Source organism: Mastacembelus armatus, chromosome 23 (genome assembly GCF_900324485.2).
Source record: "Mastacembelus armatus chromosome 23, fMasArm1.2, whole genome shotgun sequence".
NCBI lineage: Eukaryota > Metazoa > Chordata > Actinopteri > Synbranchiformes > Mastacembelidae > Mastacembelus > Mastacembelus armatus.
This window is the reverse complement of record NC_046655.1, coordinates 2,313,814-2,335,635: the sequence shown is the minus strand read 5'-3', so window position 1 is coordinate 2,335,635 and position 21,822 is coordinate 2,313,814. Positions and strand designations below refer to the sequence as shown.

General features: G+C 41.4%; 1 protein-coding gene across 9 annotated transcripts; it reads left to right on the top strand.

Moving 5' to 3' along the window:
* The first annotated feature begins 128 nt into the window (after nucleotides 1-128).
* Nucleotides 129-21,580, top strand: LOC113142102 (microtubule-associated protein futsch-like). Of its 9 annotated transcripts, none has more exons than XM_026326897.2 (4): nucleotides 130-414; nucleotides 16,192-20,892; nucleotides 21,016-21,045; nucleotides 21,177-21,580. In XM_026326897.2, exons 2-4 carry the CDS (start codon nucleotides 16,233-16,235, stop codon nucleotides 21,188-21,190), a joined length of 4,704 nt encoding a protein of 1,567 aa, XP_026182682.1. In that variant the 5' UTR covers nucleotides 130-414; nucleotides 16,192-16,232; the 3' UTR covers nucleotides 21,191-21,580. The 9 variants fall into 9 exon arrangements, 8 of the variants coding, with proteins under 8 accessions (XP_026182684.1, XP_026182681.1, XP_026182682.1 ...); XM_026326903.2 differs by lacking the exon at nucleotides 21,177-21,580 and having other exon boundaries at nucleotides 134-414; nucleotides 16,192-16,239; nucleotides 17,595-17,619; nucleotides 17,731-21,159; XR_003296913.2 differs by having other exon boundaries at nucleotides 129-414; nucleotides 16,192-21,045.
* Nucleotides 21,581-21,822: the final 242 nt, after the last annotated feature.

Here is a 21,822-nt window from a genome sequence, read left to right as displayed (position 1 = left end):
CACTTGATATCAGATCGATACTAAATTTGCAGTATTGCACACCCCTCGGCAGCTATTTGGCCCACCGTTAGGATTTCCTCTATGTTCTTTATCAAAGAATCACCAATCGGTGCTCAGGCCGATCGTTACATAAGAGCTCCCCACATGCACTATTTTACTTCCGCTTTTCAACGGCGTTGGGTGAGGGAGATCAGCACAACGGGACTAGCTACACCACTCGCTCACTGGTGCTCTTTAAATCATACCCTCGGATTATTTTGACTTTTTTCTAAGGACATATGGCCGTTAACGGATAATACCCACACCGATAGGATTACTGTCTATCATCCGGAGTACAGGCTCACCGCAGGAAAACATGAGAAGACCTTTTTCACCAAACTTTGTGAGCGCATTGTGTTGAAATGTGGAGATTCGGTAAGTAACGTTAGCCGAGCTAATGGTTCATGGTAGGAGGCATCGTCGACGCTCCGTGAGTTTTTATTGAACTGTAAAGCATTTAGTTTAGTCTACATGCAGTGTAACGCATTTCATGCACGGTGTGCTATCTTAACACAGTCAGGTAGGGCTTCGACAACGGATCCCATTGTTAATAGTGTCCTGACGGTCACGGCATAGCCTAACGTAAACTCGTAATGGTTTAATACTGTTAGTTATTTGAAACTAAAGTCACATCGCCGGTCCTGCTGTTGTATCGACTCTATAGCGACGTGCATTTGCAGTCGGTGTAAATGAGACAAGAATCAGGTTTCGGTTAATTCGTCAAACAGTAGCTCAGATTATCGTGGACCGACCAGGTCCTTCTGTTGCTGTGGAGTAGCTATCATGGCCGCTCCTAGGCTAGTTACCTGGCTCTTGGGGGCCCCCTATGGCCAAGAACAAGTACAAAGTACAAACATTTAGGAGACGCGGTTTACAAAAATTCCAATTCCAAAAACACTTACGGAAGACAAAGAAAAGGCGAAGAGCAGGAGTGTGAGGGTTTTGCAGTCAATCTTAAAATTGACAATTCAATATTCACTTTGATCATGCAATTTGAAAATGGATTCAGAAATTGGCAATCTGTGTTGTCTGCGTCTTAGTTTTAAACATATTAATGGTTAAAGTCTAACACTGTAATCAGCACAAAATGGGCTACAATAATATGTGAGCAGCAAGCTTATACATGATTGTTTTTGAGAAAACAGTGTTTATGCATGGTTAGTGAAAAACTACTATTTGTAACTCAATGGAATAAGGCCATAAAACACATACAGAACATTGGTTCACAAGATTTTTGAGAGCTGGATCTTGTAGCCTAGAGTGTTTGCTTCAAAATGATGTGAAAATCATCTTGTTCACTCATTCACAGAAAACGATATATTGATTTAACTTTTCTAAAACACTTTTTTGTAGAAAGGGCATGTGAAAGAAGGCATGTCTGATCCTGACTCCTGTGATTCATACTTCAGAAGAAGACAAAGACCCACATAATGAGCCTTGCAGCCAGGAATGTGGCTGAGAGGGAATTGCTATGAAAAAGAATGTGAGGACAAAAGAAATGTATATATTTTTTATTTGTAGTTTATTTAGAATATATATAAAAGATACATTCGGGGTAAAACGGTGCAAACGAGCAGTTTGATTAAAAAGGGTGTAATGGTTTGTAAAAGCCCACTCTTACATCCTATGTATAACCTGCTCTCACACATAGTACACAGAATTGAACAGCTATACATCTTTGTGCCAGTCTAGGAAACTGAACACATAAGTGAACATTACATGCCTGGCATTTCCAAGGAGCGGCCTGTCTCTTGCCATGTTTGCTTTGCAAAGCACACAGATCCAGCGACCAGCAGTGGCATCAGCTCCTGGATCTGGCACATGGTCAACTGTTTGGGTGACACACCACAGAACTCTGCAATTAATTCTTCCATAAATTCCTTGCGAGTCTACACACTCTGTGTACAATAAAGTCATTGGTGGCAGCAATGACCAAGAAGTGTAGAAATAGCTTTCTGTACCATTTCATTTTGTGCTGTATAGTGTAGTACTGCAACAGCTGGTCAGACCCCCCCATGTGCTGGTTGTAGGCAGTCACAGGTGCAGGACATGGAAAACTTTGTCCTCCATCCATTTTGTGTTTTCAACCTCCATTGCACAATGTCTCCTGTATGAGCAGCATGGATGGTGGAACAGACAGACACCTCTCGTGTGTCCATCCATTTCACAAACACAAGATGTCCATCTCAAATCCATCTGATAGAGCCCCTCACAGATTTCTTTGGTGAGTTAGCTGCATTCTGAGGGTGATCCTTCCTGTTGTCTCTGTAAGTCCCAGATGCCCCAAACTTCAAAGCAAACAGGTCTGTTAGGAGCTTGGGACTAGTGTAAAAATTATCCATGTATACATGATACCCAGAGCCCAAAACTGTGTAGTCCAACAGAGATGGCACAGCATCATATGACAGTCCATTTGATTAGTCGGCAAGAACACACAACTTAAAGCCCCGCCTGGTTGGCTTGGCTTTCATGTACTGAGTCATTCCTGTTTTTGCTTCGCATGCCACCATTTTTTCATACACTCCCAAATTTTGTCTTGGATGATAGATGGCCTTACATGCATGCCAAATAGTGTCCATCAAGGGTCTGACCCTGAAAAGATGGTCATGTTCAGCTGTGCCCCTATTTCAGTCAATATCCTTGTCTGCATCTGGGTGACTTGTGCAGATTCCATGAAATGGTGCGATATCTGTCCCTGGAGATGATTGTGGCAGAAAAAGGAACAAAGAAAAGACTATCCTGCCACCAGTACTCTCTGATGGACCTCAGCTTCACCATGGCCATGTAGAAGAATAGCCCAATGTAGCAGTACAGCTCACTGATGCTGATGTCTATCCATTTGTATTTATTGCCCTTTGCACGTGTTTCAATAGAGTTGACACAGCAATTTCAGAAAAAACATTTTGAAGAGCCTCATGGGAGTTTGTGCATAACAGGGTCTTAGCTGTGGTCCAGGTTCCTGTGTAGGCAGGAATGGGCTGCTTATTTGCTTTAGCCCTCTTTGTCACAGGTTCTATCTCAGTTTTTCCCACATCTGAAATAAAAAAAGTAAGCATGTTGTTTACACAAACTACATTACCATTATTGTGATGCTTAATGATACTAGTACAAATTTATAGAAAGAAAGAGCACAATTACCACATAGCACACATTTTACCATACAGCAAATAAATCAAAATAGCATCTGTTAAATGGTGACTGCACACTTACTCTATAAGATTCTGAGTGGGGTTGAAAACTGAACAATACCTACGTCTGCTCCCTGTGCGTGATGCAGGTGAAGGCGGGAGTGGTATATTCAGTCCTAAAAGAATTTTCTAAACAATTAGCATTTACAGTTACCCTTTATTTTTCACAGTATCTTAGTATATGCATACTTGGTGAGAAAACAGAATGCCCATAACAAAGAAACTATATTGTAACACTCAACCACAAATATTATTACCATATAGGTAATATTTTTGTGTGTGTGTGTGTGTGTGTGTGTGTGTGTGTGTGTATTTTATGTATATGTGTGTGTGTGTGTATATATATATATATATATAGATATAGCCAGGCAAATCATGAAGGTAATAATAAAAGGCTTACTCGTGATGTTCTTTCTCTGAGGAGAAAGTAAACTATTCGCTGTCCAGAACCATCTGAAGTGCTTCTTTACCCGTGTAGCGTGCCATCACCCAAATGCGCACAGAAAGTAAGTCAATTCCATGATGAAGCTTGACGTTTTCTGTCATTTCTCTGAGATGTGTACGTAATTACCTGGCTCACCTCAGATCATTTCCATATGAACAGTGCGCTTAGGGCGAGGCGGGATGACATTAGCTGTAATGAGGTGAGACAGGAGAAACCGTACTGCTTCTTACTTTCATACGGATTACATAAAGAGATGATTTGTTTTCGACTTGAATTGTTTCATTTAATAGTAGACATTTCAAGCTTTGTGTACATATTTCTCATGTCTTTGAGGCAAGAATTTTCTGAGATTCAGGTTGTTATTTTTTTTCATTCTGTGAAGTAAGAGGACAGAGAACGCACCCTGTCTGCTTTCTTTATTTTACAAAAGCACAGCGTTTTGTTATGATTGTACATACATATAAAAGTAGACCCTTTACAGATTTGAATGATGTATTGCACTTATCTCTACGATCAAAACTAATTTAGTAATTTAAGTTCTTTTCTGCGTTATCAGAAGATGCCACAAAACAAATGGCACGTTTGTCGGCCCCAGAGGGTTAAAATCGTAGTGCGGTAATTTTGTTAGAATAGCTATAAATTGTGGTCCATTTCTCCAGCATGATACCTGCAACTGTGTGACACAGGCTGACCAAGCATTGAGCCGAACTTGTAGGTGAATGAGCTAACGTTAACATTAGTAAGTACACGGCCACAGGACAGTGGGTTAATCTCCTCCCCCAGGTCAAATGAAACTCTGCTTCATGTTGCAGATCCAACAGAAAACAAAAGTAACTTTACAATAAACTACTTTAGCAAACCAGTTAATGAAAAAATAGACTGATCACAACAAAGTGTTGTAGCACTTTGTATTACCTGTATTTTCAGTCTTTTTTTTCTGGTACGTAGCCTGATACTAGAGATAAATTTACCAAGTCTAATAAAGATGAGATATTTAATGGCAGGGTGCCTTTAAGCAGTCTAGTGGGGTCTAAGAGACACGTTGATGATTTAGATGAACCAACTACTGATGTAAATTCAGAGATCTATGGGAGAGAAGCAGTCTAAACATAACTGAGGTCTTACAGATGATTCAAGAGCTACTGTAGTATAAGATTCATTTATGGCAGCTATAGGAAGCATCTGCTGAATTTTATCTCTAATAGTTGTGATTTTATTTGTAAAGAAACTCATAAATTCATCACTGCTGAGAGCTAAGGGAACACTGGGCTCAACAGAGCTGTGACTTTTTGTCAGTCTGGCTACAGTACTGAAAAGAAACCTGGGATTGTTTTTATTTTCCTCTATTAGTGATGAATAGTATGCAGTTCTGGCTTTACGGAGAGCTTTTTTATATGTTAAGACTGTTTTTCCAGGCTAGATACAATTCCTGTAAATTTGTGGAACGCCACTTCCTTTCCAGCCTTCTTTAAGGTAGGAATATGTAAATTATACCATGGGGCTAATCTCCTCTGATTCACTAACTTCTTTTTCAGAGGGGTTTCACGCAGTGAGGTTACAGCGCTGTCAACAATATGATCAATTTGGTAGGGAGTAGGATTGAAGCAGCTGCCCTCCACTGTGTTGGCACATGGCATAGAAGTAAATAAAGATGGAATCATTTTCTTAAATTTATTAACAGCGTTGTCAGATAAACATCTGCTGTAGTGGAATTTTCTTCCAAATGCTGCTTGATCCATTATTTCTTTCTTGTTTGTTTTTTTTTCATAGGCCATATCGCCCAGCCCTAATACACAATGACAAGCAGAACTGGTTTTTGCCTTTTTCAATTTGGGTGTGAGAGGCTAGGAGTGAGGCTCTCAAATGAGTTATAATTGTTCTGAGGATGAAAGTTTAAGTTTGAGTGGAAGATTGCAGCTACTCCTCCACCTCGACCTGTGCTTCGAGGAACATGACAATTTTTATGACTGAGGGCGGTTGATTGATTCAGACTGACATATTCATCCTTTTGTGCTGTCGTGCTAGGGTGGCCCCGCCCACGTTGAGGTGGGACTCAATTGTAATGGAAAATTACCTAAACTAAGTTGAGCTGAGTAGTGCTAGTCTAAATTAGCCTATGAAGAATGTAATCTATGCATAAGAAGCAGAAGTACATTATAGAATTGACTTGTCTGTGTCAAGTAACGTTAAACAACTCCACCAGCATCGGGGGGCAGAAGGTGAAGTGGTGTGTCCGCCTCCTCTCTTGAGTTGTTTGAATGCTGACACTCACTCGAAATGTTATTTCAGCTGCATACTTTACCGGTATAGCACTTTCTTTTGAGTGCAATTTTCAATTGTTACACTGGGAGGTAGTATTTAGCATGAACATAAATGTTTTTACTTTTTCAGCAGTATAGTATTATACTCAGTTTTGCCATGAGTGCAATCTACCGCTGGCTATTCAACAGAATGACAGTAAATTAACACACAAGTTGCTTCGCAATGTAACTAGCAGGACAAGTGAGAGAACTCAAAAAGCATGACTTATAGTGCTGGTCGTGCAGAAGCAATACATATTCCAGGTCAAGAGCTTAATTTTATCGTTATTGTTTGTATTGTGCAGAAGATTACATTATAAACCGCACTCTACTTCTTATTGTAGTATTGTATTATGTATCTTCTAGCTAACTGTGCTGCTAAGTGTGATGACACTCAGTTGTATCGTTCAGGTGTAACGGTCTGAAATGTATTTTCTGAATGGCAGGTTGTCTGCTGCTGTGGTGTCTTGTTTGTTGGTTAGCTTGAGCTCCTGGTACTCCTTTACATGAAACCTTGGCAGGTATTTGAGTAATTGGTTGTAATGTTACTATATGGCACAACTCCACTCCTGGCTGTATCATCAGTTGTTCAATTCTTTTGTTATTGAACTAAAATGTAGAATTTGGTGCTCCAGAAAACAACAAAGGGTGTCCAGTTTCCCATACTGGACCCACACACTCTCTCACAGCTTACAGTTTGGCAAATTAAACCATAGCAGCTCATGAGAAAAACAAAACTTCCCTCTATAACATAAATATAAAGTTCATGTACTTTTTGCAAAGTTTTCTTTTAATGGGGCTGGATTGCTATGGTTTGCTACGTGAACCTAGCTAGTATGGTGGCCAACAATTGCTACTTGGCTTGGTGGCCGTGGAGTGTGGAGCTAACACTGTAGCTAACACATTTTCCAAGCCTGACATGTGGGGAAGAGTAGGCTATCAGACAACCACAGTTCGTGCTAGTGTCCGGTGACAGGGGTGTTAGCTCATTCAGTAGACAGTTAAGCTAGGCACTCGCAGGGGCCGTCAGGAGAGCAAAAGTGAGAAGAGGATTTTGAAACCTGTTTTGTAGAGGAGGAATGGTCACGGAGATGAAGCGGTCCCCTAAATAAGGCAATGCATCAAATGGTTGAAAGAGAATGCATTGTGTGAAAAGAGCAAAAGATGCACCCTGTACAAGAAGTACTGGCCCATTCTACCGAAGCTACAGCAAGCTCTTATGGCCGACAGGAGTATCGATATTAGAGGCTGGAATATTGGTATTGAATTATTTTAAAATATATATATATATGGCACACAGTGGTGTGAAGAAGTGTTGGCCCTCTTCCTGATTTCTTATTTTTTTGCATGTTTGTCACACTTTGTTTCAGATCATCAAACAAATATAAGTAAACACATCATGCAGTTTTTAAATTAAGGTTTTTATTATTAAGGGAAAACAAAATCCAAAACTACATGGCCCTGTGTGAAAAAGTGTTTGCCCCCCTGTTAAAACATAACCTGTGGTTTATCACACCTGAGTTCAATTCCTCTAGCCACACCCAGGTCTGATTATTGCCACACCTGTTCGCAATCAAGAAATCACTTAAATAGGACCTGCCTGACAAAGTGAAGTAGACCAAAAGCTAGACATCATGCCAAGATCCAAAGAAATTCAAAAACAAATGAGAAAGAAAGTAATTGAGATCTGTCAGTCTGGAAAAGGTTATAAAGCCATTTCTAAAGCTTTGGGACTGCAGCGAACCACAGTGAGAGCCATTATCTACAAATGGCCAAAACATGGAACAGTGGAGAACCTTCTCAGGAGTGGCCGGCCAACCAAAATTACCCCAAGAGCTCAGCGATGGCCATCCAAGAGGTCACAAAAGACCCCACATTATCCAAAGAACTGCAGGTTTCACTTGCCTCAGTTAAGGTCACTGTTCATGACTCCACCATAAAAAAGAGACTGGGCAAAAATGGTCTGCATGGCAGAGTTCCAAGACGAAAACCGCTACTGGGCAAAAAGAACATCAAGGCTCATCTCAGTTTGCCAGAAAACATCTTGATGATCCCCAAGACATTTGGGAAAATACTCTGTGGACTGATGAGACAAAAGTTGAACTTTTTGGAAGGTGTGTTCCCCATTACGTCTGGCGTAAAAGTAAGACAGCATTTCAGAAAAAGAGCATCATACCAACAGTAAAATATGGTGGAGGTAGAGTCTGGGGCTGTTTTACTGCTTCAGGACCTGGAAGACTTGTTTTGATAAATGGAATCATGAATTTTGCTGTCTACCAAAAAACCCTGAAGGAGAATGTCCGGCCATCTGTTCGTGACCTCAAGCTGAAGCGAACTTGGGTTCTGCAGCAGGACAATGATCAAAAACACACCAGCAAGTCCACCTCTGAATGGCTGAAGAAAAACAAAATGAAGACTTTGGAGTGGCCTAGTCAAAGTCCTGACCTGAATCTGATTGAGATGCTGTGGCATGACCTTAAAAAGGCGGTTCATGCTGGAAAACCCTCCAGTGTGGCTGAATTACAACAATTCTGCAAAGATGAGTGGGCCAAAATTCCTCCAGCTCTGTAACAGACTCATTGCAAGTTACTGCAAATGCTTGCAGTTGTTGCTGCTAAGGGTGGCCCAAACAGTTATTAGGTTTAGGGGGCAAACACTTTTTCACATGGGGCCATATTTAGACAAAGGAACGATTTTTGAGCTCTTACGTGAACCTGAATAAACACATTCATGAAAAAACTAATATAACATAAAGGCTCCTACTCTGTTTGTACAGAGACTGGACAGCCCTTAGCAAAGGGCCCTGGACCCCATACTCTCAGAGCACGTCCCACAGGATGCTACAAGGGATATAGTCGAATGCCTTCTCCAAGTCTATAAAGCACGTTAGACAGTTTGGCAAACCCCCATGAACCCTTGAGCACCCTGGAGAGGGTATAGAGTGGGTCCAGTGTTCCCCGGCCAACACGAAAACCACAGTGTTCCTCCTGAATCCGAGGTTCTACTATCGGCCGAATTCTCCTCTCCAGTTCCCTGGCATACACCTTCCTGGGAAGGCTGAGGAGTGTGATCCCCTGTGGTTGGAACACACTATCCGGTCCATCTTCTTGAAAAAAGGGACCACCACCCTGGTCTGCCAGTCCATATGTACTGTCTTCAATCGCCACGCGATTTTGCAAAGTTGCGTCAGCCAAGACAGCCCAGCTTCATCCAGAGACTTAAGGTACACTCAGGGCGGATCTCGTCCACCCCCCGTGCCTTGCCACGAAGACCTTCAGAACCACCTCAGTGACTTCCGCCCAGCTCATAGACAGATAGACATGTCCTCAGTCTCTGCTTCCCCTATGGAAGGCGTGTTGATTGGGTAGAGGAGATCCTTGAAGTAGTGCTTCCACTGCCAGATGATGTCCCCAGTTGAGGTCAACACTCCCCACCTCCGCTGTATGGTTAAAAGCAAATCAGCAGTCTTTATCAGACATTATTTGATTTTTAAAACAGTTTCTGAGAGTTTAATTCAATTCAATTTTATTTGTATAGCGCCAAATCACAATACAAATCATCTCAAGGCACTTTACAAAAACTAAAACTAAAAACCCAACAATTCCCTTATGAGCAAGCACTTGGTGACAGTGGAGAGGAAAAACTCCCTTTAACGGAAGAAAAAACCTCCAGCAGAACCGGGCTCAGTTTGGGTGGCCATCTGCCTCGACCGGTTGGGGTGAGTGGATAGAGCAGAGAGAAAAGAACAGCAACAATAAACAACAAATAGACACTGCAAGTTGGTGGGGCCAGTAACTGCACATCAGCGATATACAGCTCCAGGACCAGGGACACCTGCAGAAGGTACAGAGAGAGAGGGAGAGAGCACAAACTAGGGGAGAGAGAGAGCACAAGGTTAGTGACATTCAATGGTGGAATATACAGTGGGTACGGAAAGTATTCAGACCCCTTTAAATTTTTCACTGAGTCATTGCAGCCATTTGCCAAAATCAAAAAAGTTCATTTTATTTCTCATTAATGTACACTCAGCACCCCATCTTGACAGAAAAAAACAGAAATGTAGAAATTTTTGCAAATTTATTACAAAAGAAAAACTGAAATATCACATGGTCATAAGTATTCAGACCCTGTGCTCAGTATTGAGTAAAAGCACCCTTTTGAGCTAGTACAGCCATGAGTCTTCTTGGGAATGATGCAACAAGTTTTTCACACCTGGATTTGGGGATCCTCTGCCATTCTTCCTTGCAGATCCTCTCCAGTTCTGTCAGGTTGGATGTGAACGTTGGTGGACAGCCATTTTCAGGTCTCTCCAGAGATGCTCAATTGGGTTTAGGTCAGGGCTCTGGCTGGGCCAGTCAAGAACGGTCACAGAGTTGTTCCGAAGCCACTCCTTTGTTATTTTAGCTGTGTGCTTAGGGTCATTGTCCTGTTGAAAGGTGAACCTTCGGCCCAGTCTGAGGTCCTGAGCACTCTGGAAGAGGTTTTCTTCCAGGATATCTCTGTACTTGGCCGCATTCATCTTTCCTTCAGTTGCAACCAGTCGGCCTGTCCCTGCAGCTGAAAAACACCCCCACAACATGATGCTCCCACCACCATGTTTCACTGTAGGGATTGTATTGGGCAGGTGATGAGCAGTGCCTGGTTTTCTCCACACAGAATTAACGCCAAAAAGTTCAATCTTGGTCTCATCAGACCAGAGAATCTTATTTCTCATAGTTTGGGAGTCCTTCATGTGTTTTTTGGCAAACTCTACGCAGGCTTTCATGTGTCTTGCACTGAGGAGAGGCTTCCGTCGGGCCACTCTGCCATAAAGCCCTAACAGGTGGAGGGCTGCAGTGATAGTTGACTTTGTGGAACTTTCTCCCATCTCCCTACTGCATCTCTGGAGCTCAGCCACAGTGATCTTTGGGTTCTTCTTTACCTCTCTCACCAAGGCTCTTCTCCCACGATTGCTCAGTTTGGCTGGACGGCCAGGTCTAGGAAGAGTTCTGGTCGTCCCAAACTTTTTCCATTTGAGGATTATGGAGGCCACTGTGCTCTTAGGAACCTTGAGTGCTGCAGAAATTCTTTTGTAACCTTGGCCAGATCTGTGCCTTGCCACAATTCTGTCTCTGAGCTCCATGGACAGTTCCTTCGACCTCATGATTCTCATTTGCTCTAACATGCACTGTGAGCTGTAAGGTCTTATATAGACAGGTGTGTGCCTTTCCAATCAGTGTAATTAAACACAGCTGGACTCCAATGAAGGAGCAGAACCATCTCAAGGAGGATCAGAAGAAATGGACAGCATGTGAGTTAAATATGAGTGTCTGAATACTTATGACCATGTGATATTTCAGTTTTTCTTTTTTAATACATTTGCAATAATTTCTACATTTCTGTTTTTTTTCTGTCAAGATGGGGTGCTGAGTGTACATTGAGAAATAAAATGAACTTTTTTGATTTTGGCAAATGGCTGCAATGACACAAAGAGTGAAAAATTTAAAGGGGTCTGAATACTTTCCGTACCCACTGTACATGAGGTGGGAGGAGAGGAAGAGAGGGGAGGGGAAGGGAAAGGGGGGGCGGGGTGTTAGGGTAGGGGAGCTCAGTGCACTGATGTTCCTCGGGCAGTCTAGGCCTATAGCAGCATAACTAAGGGATGGTTCAGGGTTGCCTGAGGCCAGCCCTAACTATATGCTTTGTCAAACAGGAAGGTTTTAAGTCTAGCCTTAAAAGTATAGAGAGTGTCTGCCTCCTGAACCCAGGCTGGGAGCTGGTTCCACAGGAGAGAAGCTTGATAACTAAAGGCTCTGCCTCCCAGTCTGCTTCTGGAAACTCTGGGAACCACAAGTAGACCTGCACTCTGAGAGCGAAGTGGTCTATTGGGATTTTACAGGGAGCCAATGAAGAGAAGCCAATATAGGAGAAATATGATCTCTCTTGCTAGTTCCTGTCAGGACTCTGGCTGCGGCATTCTGGATTAATTGGAGGCGTTTTATGGAGATACTGGGACATCCAGATAGTAATGAGTTACAGTAATCTAGCCTTGAGGTAACAAATGCATGGACTAGTTTTTCTGCATCATTTTGAGACAGGAAGCTCCTAATTTTGGAAATGTTGCGCAGGTGAAAGAATGCAGATCTAGAGGTTTGTGTTAACAGGTTTAATAGAGAGATACAACTGAGTGTCATCTGCATAGCAGTGGTAATTAATAGAGTGCTTCCTAATGACATAGCCTAGAGGAAGCATGTACAGGGTGAACAGAATCGGTCCTCGCACAGAGCCTTGTGGAACTCCATAACTAACTTTTGTTCGAGTGGAAGGTTCATCGTGGACGAATGCAGCACTAAGGTCTAGGAGGACAAGTATAGAAACAAGTCCATTATCTGAGGCTAAGAGAAGATCGTTGGTAACTTTTAACAGTGCTGTTTCTGTACTATGATGTGCTCTAAATCCTGATTTGAAAATCTTCAAATAGTTCATTCCTGTGTAAGTGGTCTGATAGCTGCTTAGCAACAGCTTTTTCTAGGATTTTAGAAATAAATGGCAGGTTGGATATTGGTCTATAATTAGTCAAGACTCCTGGATCAAGACTAGGCTTTTTGAGTAAAGGTTTGATTACTGCAGTCTTAAAGGCCTGTGGTACGTAGCCTGATACTTGAGATAAATTTACCAAGTCTAATAAAGATGAGTTCATTAATGGCAGGGTGCCTTTAAGCAGTCTAGTCGGGATGGGGTCTAAGAGACACGTTGATGATTTCGATGAAGCAACTACTGATGTGAATTCAGAGAGATCTATGGGAGAGGAGCAGTCTAAACATAACTGAGGTCCTACAGATGATTCAAGAGCTACTGTAGTAGAAGATTCATTTATTGCAGCTATAGGAAGCATCAGCTGAATTTTATCTCTAATAGTTGTGATTTTATTTGTAAAGAAACTCATAAATTCATCACTGCTGAGAGCTAAGGGAACACTGGGCTCAACAGAGCTGTGATTTTTTTTTTTTTTTTTTTTTTTTTTTGTCAGTCTGGCTGCAGCGCTGAAAAGAAACCTGGGATTGTTTTTATTTTCCTCTATTAGTGATGAATAGTATGCAGTTCTGGCTTTACGGAGAGCTTTTTTTTTATATGTTAAAAAACAGTTTTTCCAGAAAAATTTCCTCTAAATTTGTGGAATGCCACTTCCTTTCCAGCCTACGTGATGCCTGCTTTAAGGTACGAATATGTAAATTATACCATGGGGCTAGTCTTCTCTGATTCACTAACTTCTTTTTTCAGAGGGGCCACAGTATCAAGCGTTTCACGCTGTGAGGTTACAGCGCTGTGAACAATATGATCAATTTGGTAGGGAGTGGGATTGAAGCAGCTACCCTCCACTATGTTTATACTTGGCATAGATGTAAATAAAGATGGAATCATTTTCTTAAATTTATTAACAGCGTTGTCGGATAAACGTCTGCTGTAGTGGAATTTTCTTCCAAACGCTGCATGATCCATCATTTTAAATTCAAAAGTTATTAAAGAATGATCTGACAAAACAGGATTTGGGGGAAAAACTATTAGATGTTCAATTTCGATGCCATAGGTCAGAACAAGATCAAGGGTGTGATTGAAACAGTGGGTGGGTTTATTAACATTTTGAATGAAAGCAATTGAATCTAATATAGAATTAAATGCAATGCTGAGGCTGTTATTTTCAACATCTACATGAATGTTAAAATCTCCCACTATAATGACTTTATCTGATCTAAGCACTAAATCAGACAGGAAGTCAGGGAATTCAGTTAAACTCTGAGTAAGGGACAGGTGGACGGTACACAGTGACAAGTAGAACTGGTTTTTGTGTTTTCCAGTTTGGATGCGAGAGACTAAGAGTGAGGCTCTCAAATGAGTTATAAATGTTCTGAGGATGAAAGTTTAATAATAAGTTTGAGTGGAAGATTGCAGCTACTCCTCCACCTCGACCTGTGCTTTGAGGAACATGATAATTTTTATGACTGAGGGGGGTTGATTCATTCAGACTGACATATTCATCCTGCTGTAACCAGGTTTCAGTAAGATAAAGTAGGTCAATTTGGTGATCAGTTATCAAATCATTTACTAACAGAGATTTAGATGAAAGGGACCTAATATTTAATAGTCCACATTTGACAGTTCTGTTTTTCTGTTCAATAAGAGGAGTGGTCTTCATTTTTATTAAGTTTTTATGAATAACTCCTCTTCTGTTAACTTCTGATTTGTTTGATTTATATGTTCGAGGGGCAGACACAGTCTCTATGTGGTTTGAGGGGGGGCGGCGACTCTAAGGAAACTACAGAGAGGCGTTTTAGACTGAGTCTCTGCATCCCGGTCCCCACCCTGGATTGTCAGGCTTTAGGTCGGCTAATAAACTCGGCCAAATTTCTAGAGATGAGAGCTGCACCATTCAAAGTGGGATGGATGCCGTCTCTCGCTACCAGACCGGGTTTTCCCCAGAAAGTGGCCCAATTGCCTATGAAGCCCACATCGTTTGCTGGACACCACCTAGACAGCCAGCGACGGAACGACGACATGCGGCTAAACATGTCATCGCTGGTCAGATTCGGGAGGGGTCCAGAGAAAACTACGGAGTCCGACATTAATTTAGCAAAGTTACACACCGACTCAACATTAATTTTAGTGACCTCCGATTGGCGTTAATCGGGTGTCATTGCTGCCGACGTGAATAATAATTTCCCCATATTTACGATTAGCCTTAGCCAGCAGCTTCAGATTTGACTCGATGTCGCCCGCTCTGGCGCCAGGAAACATTTGACTATGGTCGCTGGTGTCTCTATTTTCACGTTCCTGACTATGGAATCGCCAATTATCAGAGTCGGTTTCTCAGCGGGTGTGTCGCTGAGCGGGGAAAATCTATTAGAAACGTGAACAGGCAGGTGATGAGCCGTGGGCTTCTCCTTAGGAGTATGTTTCCTTCGGACCGTCACCCAGGCTAATTCTCCGGGCTGCTCCGGAGCTGCCCTTGGACCGCTAACAGACCCTGAGCTCGGTGGCTCCACACCAGCTAACGGGGCTAGGCTAGCTGGCTTACCACTCACTGGAAGCATCTCATCTCTGTACTTACTTTGTTCAGGTAGTAATTATTTAAATAGTTTATTTCGAAGGGTTTGATAATAAATGCCCTGTTCAATTCAATATACAAAGACATTTTACTCATTTTAACTCTGAGTTCATTTATTGTCCATAATTGTTTGCCATTTTTACCACACTGCTCAAATTTAGACTGATAATATTTTTTCCTTTCCTTATTTAAGTTTTTATAAGTGAATGATAGGCTTGCCAATCTGCAGGGCTATCTGACATCATACCTGCCTCTTTCCCTCAATTCCATTCTTTCATTCAGAATCTTAGATTATCATCTAACCAAGGGGCCCTAGTAGAGCTCACAGAAAACCTCCTTATTGGGGCGTCTTTATCATACACTGCTAAAAATAATTTACAAAGTCATCCTTCATCATTTTATAAATTCTTTTATAAATCACTTTAGACCCTGCCTCACGAACTCTTAAGATCAGATCAATAACATTGTGATCATGGGAACAGACTGGTACAGAAACAAAATTTGAGCATTTTTCAACAGTTTGTGTAAGTATGATCAATACATGTAGATGTAATCCAGCCATCTGAGTTAGTACTAATTCTGGTAGGCAAATTTATTAGCCAATAAGGATTACAGCAGCTCCCCAGCAACAGTGGCATACAGCAGCTGTTACTCCATCCTGTGTTGTTTAAACACGCATGATGTTGCCCATGCTCGTGCCAGCAGCTCTCACATGAACTCAAGGATGGCGGAGAGAGCTAAGCTAAATGCGGCTCTGCGTCTCAAAAGTTGATGCAGACACTGCACACTATCACAAGTGTAACAAATACAATTAATGTTCTAAATTTCTTTCTTCCGCTAAAAGTACCAATGATTACTGTTAAAATATTGGAAAGATAAGATTAGTAGTATGGTTAAAATCTTAATACCCATCCCTAGTTCGATCTGTATCTGGTAGCAGTCCAAGAAGCTGCTGCTCCTGGTGTAACTGATAGAGCAGCTCTGTGTACTGAAGGAACATGCCAATCTGTGCATTTTTACATTTTTAACAATTTGTAAAAAAAAAAAGAGAGGGGAAAAAAATCTGCAAGTTGAACTTTCCAGTATGTAGAGTATTGAACACAAAATCAAGCTGACTAATTTTTCTTTTTTCTCTAGACCTGAGGACTGTCATCACTTGAAACACTGCTCTTCATGCAATGCAATCTGGGTATCCTCAATGCCAAGAAGGGACCTTCCCTGTGTTTCAACACTTGAGTAACACCGATGATCTCAACTCAGCTCAGGTCAGCAATGTGCCAGTGTACTGCCCTCCAAATGGACTGCAAGGCAAAATGGTAGCTACTCAATATTCTGTGGAGCACAGTGTGGCTTATGGTTCATCTCAGGAGCAGCAAGGGAATGCACTTGTGCAACAACATTTTCAGGTTCTTCACCACCAACAGGAGACACAAGCAAGCACAGGATTCCAGCGGCCAAAGTGCAAGGATAGGGAATGTAATTCTCAACCAAGTCACCACCAAATGAGCAAAAAAGCACATGTCACTGAACAATACATTGAGTATTGTCCTCTAAGTTCTTTAAATAAGTGTGTTTACAATCCTCCACAAGAAAGAGAATGTTCAGATTTGATTAATTATCCTATGCAGCAGCAAAGACATTTAAATTCAGAAGGTGCCAGTTCTGTAGCATGTCAGGGGGATGGACACACTCAGAGTTCTGTGTCTGTAACAAACCCTCTGCTGTTTTCCTTACTCACTAGAAATTCTGTAGATTTGCATCACTTTAAAACAAAATCAACAGCAACTGCCAACATTGTACTCAACAGTGCCACTGAATTAGATGGACAATGCAAGAGTCAGCAAATGAACAGTTCACTAGCTGCTGGAAACCGTGAAACTCATTCCACCACGGAGCAGTTATCCTCACCTCTCCCTGTTACTTCTCAGCTATATGCACACAAAGTCTTGCCTGTTGAAGAAACAAACGCAGCTACCGATGACCTAATAAATAACTTTATTGCAAAAAAGGTTGCATATTATAAAACTCTGAAAAACAGAAGCTACATGCACACAAAGGAAGCAAAATTGTACACTGTCCAGTCTGAGTGCAACAGTCTCACAACCTCTGTCTCTGACAAAGAACATGTGGAAAACAGTCACAACTGTACTGTGATTGAGCAGTGCACCACTCAAGTTGGACACACCCTTGAGGAGGATTGTTCAAAGGGCAGCAAAGCAAATTCTGAGTTAACTCTCAAGTCTAAAGAGATGGAGGATTGTACTACAGTAGCATCAGAGGAGCACTCAACAGGTACAAAAGTCTCTGCTGTAGAACATTCAAAACATACCGCCAACAATGAATCTGTTGAGCAGAGTGCATCTGTAAATTTTGATTTGCCTTTAAAAAAACACTTGGATGTAGCTGTGCTTGAAAATTGTGGTCGAAAACTTAATTATTCAAATGACTGTGAAGATAAAACACTTGAGAGCAGTTGTGAAAGTTTCCATAGTAAATGTTATAAGTATTTAATGGATAGCATTGCCACTCTTCGCTATTCACTGACTGCACTGAAGGAGCTGATTGGTAGTTTGGAGAATGTAGAGAGCTTTGCAGAGATGGAAAACTTTTCTAAAGTCATACTGCAAAAATATTGGAATGGGGATTTGGATAACGTTCATCTCTTTGCATCCACAGAATATCCACAAATTATGATGAAAGTTGCTGCCACTTGCACAAAGAATGAAGACGAGAGTCCAGTGGTTCTCACGTCAGTGTCTGGAATGACCTTGGATGAGCTGAAAGAGAAGTACAGCAGCTTAATGACTAACTGCAGCTTGCCACCAGAAGCATACAAGTCTCCTTGGTTAAACATCAACAGTAATTTGGATAACATAGACAAAGTTCCTGGTGTTTCCTGGGGTCTCAAATGCACAATGGAGCAGGACAGAGGAGATATTGGTCAAAAATCGCACATGGCAGTTGGACAGGACAGTGTGCCAGGTGTTACTAATGTTTCAGAGGATTTTCAAACCAAGTCAAGTTCAGTGGTATCTAAAAAAATATTTGATCCCACGTCTACCATTGAAAATCAAGATATGAATACAAAAAACAAGGAGGGCGTTGAAGCTCAACATTGCCATAGTACCTGTAGGGAAGTTATTGAACATATTAAGTTAAATACATCAGTTGCTACAAGTTGGGAAGGTGTGAGGAAGGATTTGGTTTCTATGTGTTCACAAACTGATTTAAAGGCAGTACGGTTGCGAAACAAAGTAAAAAATCTGCAGATCAAACATCTTGAAGAACACTCTGTGAATATTTTAAAAGATCCACAATACGAAGACATTTCTGATGACCCTCCAAACACAGATGAGGAATCATGCTTCCCACCATGCTCTGATTATCCCCAATATGAAGATATAAGTGATGATGAAAATTCACAGATGAATTTGGCTGTGGAGACTCCTTCACTTAAACGAGTACGTGAACCCAATAATAGGCTGTCTTTTGAAAACGAAGACTATGGACCTGTGCAGGGCCAGGCGCAAATGGAGACGGAAGTAATTTCAGATGAGGAAGCAGAGAAGCAGGTTTCATTGAAAACTGGAACATTGAATATAGCACAGCAGAGCTCTTGTCCAGGTTTTGTTGAAACTGAGGATGGTTTAGAACATCAAGCAGCGAATATCTCAAATACATGTGGTCCCTCGTCTTTCTTGATGGAGGATGATAACTGGGTTGTCATACCAATAAGCATGTCAGATCTTACATTTGAATCTGAAGATGGAATCCATGGCGACCCAGAAAAAGTTGTGCTAGAGGAAAAAGAAACTGAAAATAAAGAAAGACAAGATAACACAAGTCCAATGCACAGTGACTTACAGTGCCCAGATCAAAAAACAGCTACTAAGTTCTCTGTGTTAGAGGTGTTTGACACAGTTGAGAGCTTTCGACAAGCAAAAACTGAGCAGTTCTGTAGAAGGTCTGGAGTGGCATCAGGCGGGATGCCTGAAATGGCAGAAGAACCCTGTATATCTCAGAACAGGAGAGAGTCCTACTTGGAGTCAGACGATAGCTGTGACACTGAAGATAGTTGTGATTACTCTTCTGTATCAGAACGCAACTATTTAACAGTGCCCAGGCAGTTGTTGAGGTCAGCAACTCTAAACCCAGAAGCAGATGATTCTGAGTGTGAAAAAGAAAGTGAACATGAGGCTACGAATGTGCAAAAAGTTCAAAACGGGAGCTCAAGCAATTTTGACTGTACACAAAAGGCGGAAGATCTGCTTGAAACCAAACCTATCTCAAAACCTGAGACTGTTACACAAGAGATCTCAGAAAAAGATGATCTAATAATTATTGATTCCTCTGACACAGACGATGAAATTGAGAAACACTGGCAAAAGGGGGCTACAAGAAACAGACGCTTTTCTTCAGGCTCTAAGGATGCAGAGTCTATCGATATAGTAAAGGATGCATGCTCTAACCCAGCATACAGTGCAAAAATGAGCAAGGGACTGATTGAAACCAATGATGGCTGTGAGAATGTTCAACATGAGACCAGCCAGCAAAATATTTCACAAAAAGAAAGTGTAGTAATCCTCGACTCTGACACAGAGGATGAGTGTGCCCAAAAGTACAGAAAGACAGGGGTCTCCTCAGGGGTCTCCTCAGGGTCAGTGGGTGGTGGCAGTGCCAGAAAGTGTGGACATCTGAATGAAGTGAAAGGCTGCTCTGAGCATGTTCAACAAAAGGCCAACAAACAAACAAGCTCAAAAAGGAAAAGTTTCCATGATTCTGATTCTAAAAAACATATCAGCAAAAAGAAGACAATTGCAAAGCCTCTGTCATCAGCCTCAGTGAGCACTGGCAGTGCCTTGTTTGATAAACAAAACAGACAATCGACTGAAACTGTGAACAGTTTTTGTGGAACAGCCAATGAAATGCCCAACAAAAAAATTAGTGTGTCATCTAAAGACTCACCAGGGAAGCTGCCTCATACTGTAAACAAAGAGGCAGACTCAAACCCTGTGGTTTCTCGCCTTTTTGTTGGCAAAGGTGTCCAAAGTAGTGGTTGCTTGGAGCTTTCAAAAAAATCGGAAGATCACAGGCAGGGTAAAGCTGAAACTCTGGCTCCAGTCAGTCCCACAGAAACGGGAAGAAACACTGACCTCTGTGAAAAGAATGCATCACATTTGTACAAAAATAGATTTGTGTCCCGACCAAAACCTGTAAATGATGAACACTGTGAAACAAGGAAGGTTCAGGCCCATGGAACAAAATCCAGACTGGATTCAAGACAACTTTCATTACTTAGCCCAGAAGGCCCATCCATATCCACACATAGCTCAATTTCCACAGGTGGGCAAATGTGTGAACCCAGACAATACTCAACCTCCTCAGGAGTTTTGTCTCAATGTCAAGAAATTTCTACCTTCTCTAGGCTTTCTAAATTTAAGGAGAGCATATCTGTTCCTAGACAGCATATGTCTTCATCCAAACTAAAGCATTCTCACTCTTATAGCTCAGCACCAACTTATCCTAACAGTCCCACAAAAGCCCCATCATCTTCTGCAAACACACAGTCATCAGCAAGGAAACAAGTGACCAACGACTGGAACAAGAGCTTTTTTCCAACCAGGAGAGACAAAAAAATTAGCCTGGTGACGGGGGAGGCCTGGAGAAACTCAAGCTGTGATTCAAGCAGAGAAGAAAGGCCTGGACCCGTTCACCATAATAGGGCACTTGGACGGCGGCACAGCTTGTACGAGTCTGCACCTCCCCTTATGAAGAAGACTAAGTTTGAAGCAATACAGCTGAGGAAAGCAATGACTCGGGACACCACAAAAGAGGAAGGTGTGTTCTTTTCAGATCTTTTAAAATGGATTTTTGTATGTAATAAATTCATACATTTTTAATATGTAAACTGACCACATATTCCTAACCTCCATTCTTACACGGGATACTCTGTGGGTGCAGGTTACAAGTGGGTAAAGAAGCCAACAAAAGGTGATAAATTACAATTTTACTGACACCCTTTGATCTATGCGTAGCATTTTTTTACAGCCAACTCATGATTTTCATCAGATTTTCTGTTTTTGGAGCAAAAGTGTAATCTATTTATTTTTTCTGCTCTCTAGGACCCCATCACTGAGGGGGAGAAAGTGCCAATTCCAAAATTATCGAAGTTGTTGATAGAGACCAAGGGATTTCTGTGTAGTACAATGACACCCTCTACACGATGAACTACTGTATTTTAACTGAACGTGTAAATATGCGAATATACTGTAAATATGTTTTTTGGTAGTAATGTCATTGTTTTTGAAGGTTTTGGTGCCACAAGTGTTCTTTATTACCAGCTACCTCAAACTATAAGAAAACTCAGTTGCTCACTTATGTACTGTTGGTTTTGCTCTGGTTGTTGTCTCAGCTTAAAATATTTCAGCAATTTCAAATATTTTAAACCTGTTTTTTTACATCACCTTTTTTAGGATGAAATCATTACTGTACTTTGAAAACTCTGCTCTAATTATATTATCTCCAGAGACTTTTTTGGTTGTTTGGTTTTTTTTTTGTTTTTTTTTTTTAAACAAAAATTTCTGAATCTTTTGTGCCTGATTTGTAGATACCAAGCTATCACCACCAGAGGGAGACATTGGATGCACTTAAACATTGCAAACATACACACTATTGCCACCCAGTATTAAACCACATATTGTGGCCTGTTTTATGCTGTGATATATTTAAAAATAGTAATGTGTCACACTTTAAACAGTGGAAAAATCT

What these genes read in the sequence shown, in the direction of transcription:
- LOC113142102 (XM_026326896.2), top strand. Translation starts at nt 16,233, where the DNA reads ATGCAATCTGGGTATCCTCAATGCCAAGAAGGGACCTTCCCTGTGTTT. An exon ending in GGACACCACAAAAGAGGAAG is followed by an intron (nt 20,893 to 21,015) that starts GTGTGTTCTTTT and finishes CTGTGGGTGCAG; the next exon opens with GTTACAAGTGGGTAAAGAAG.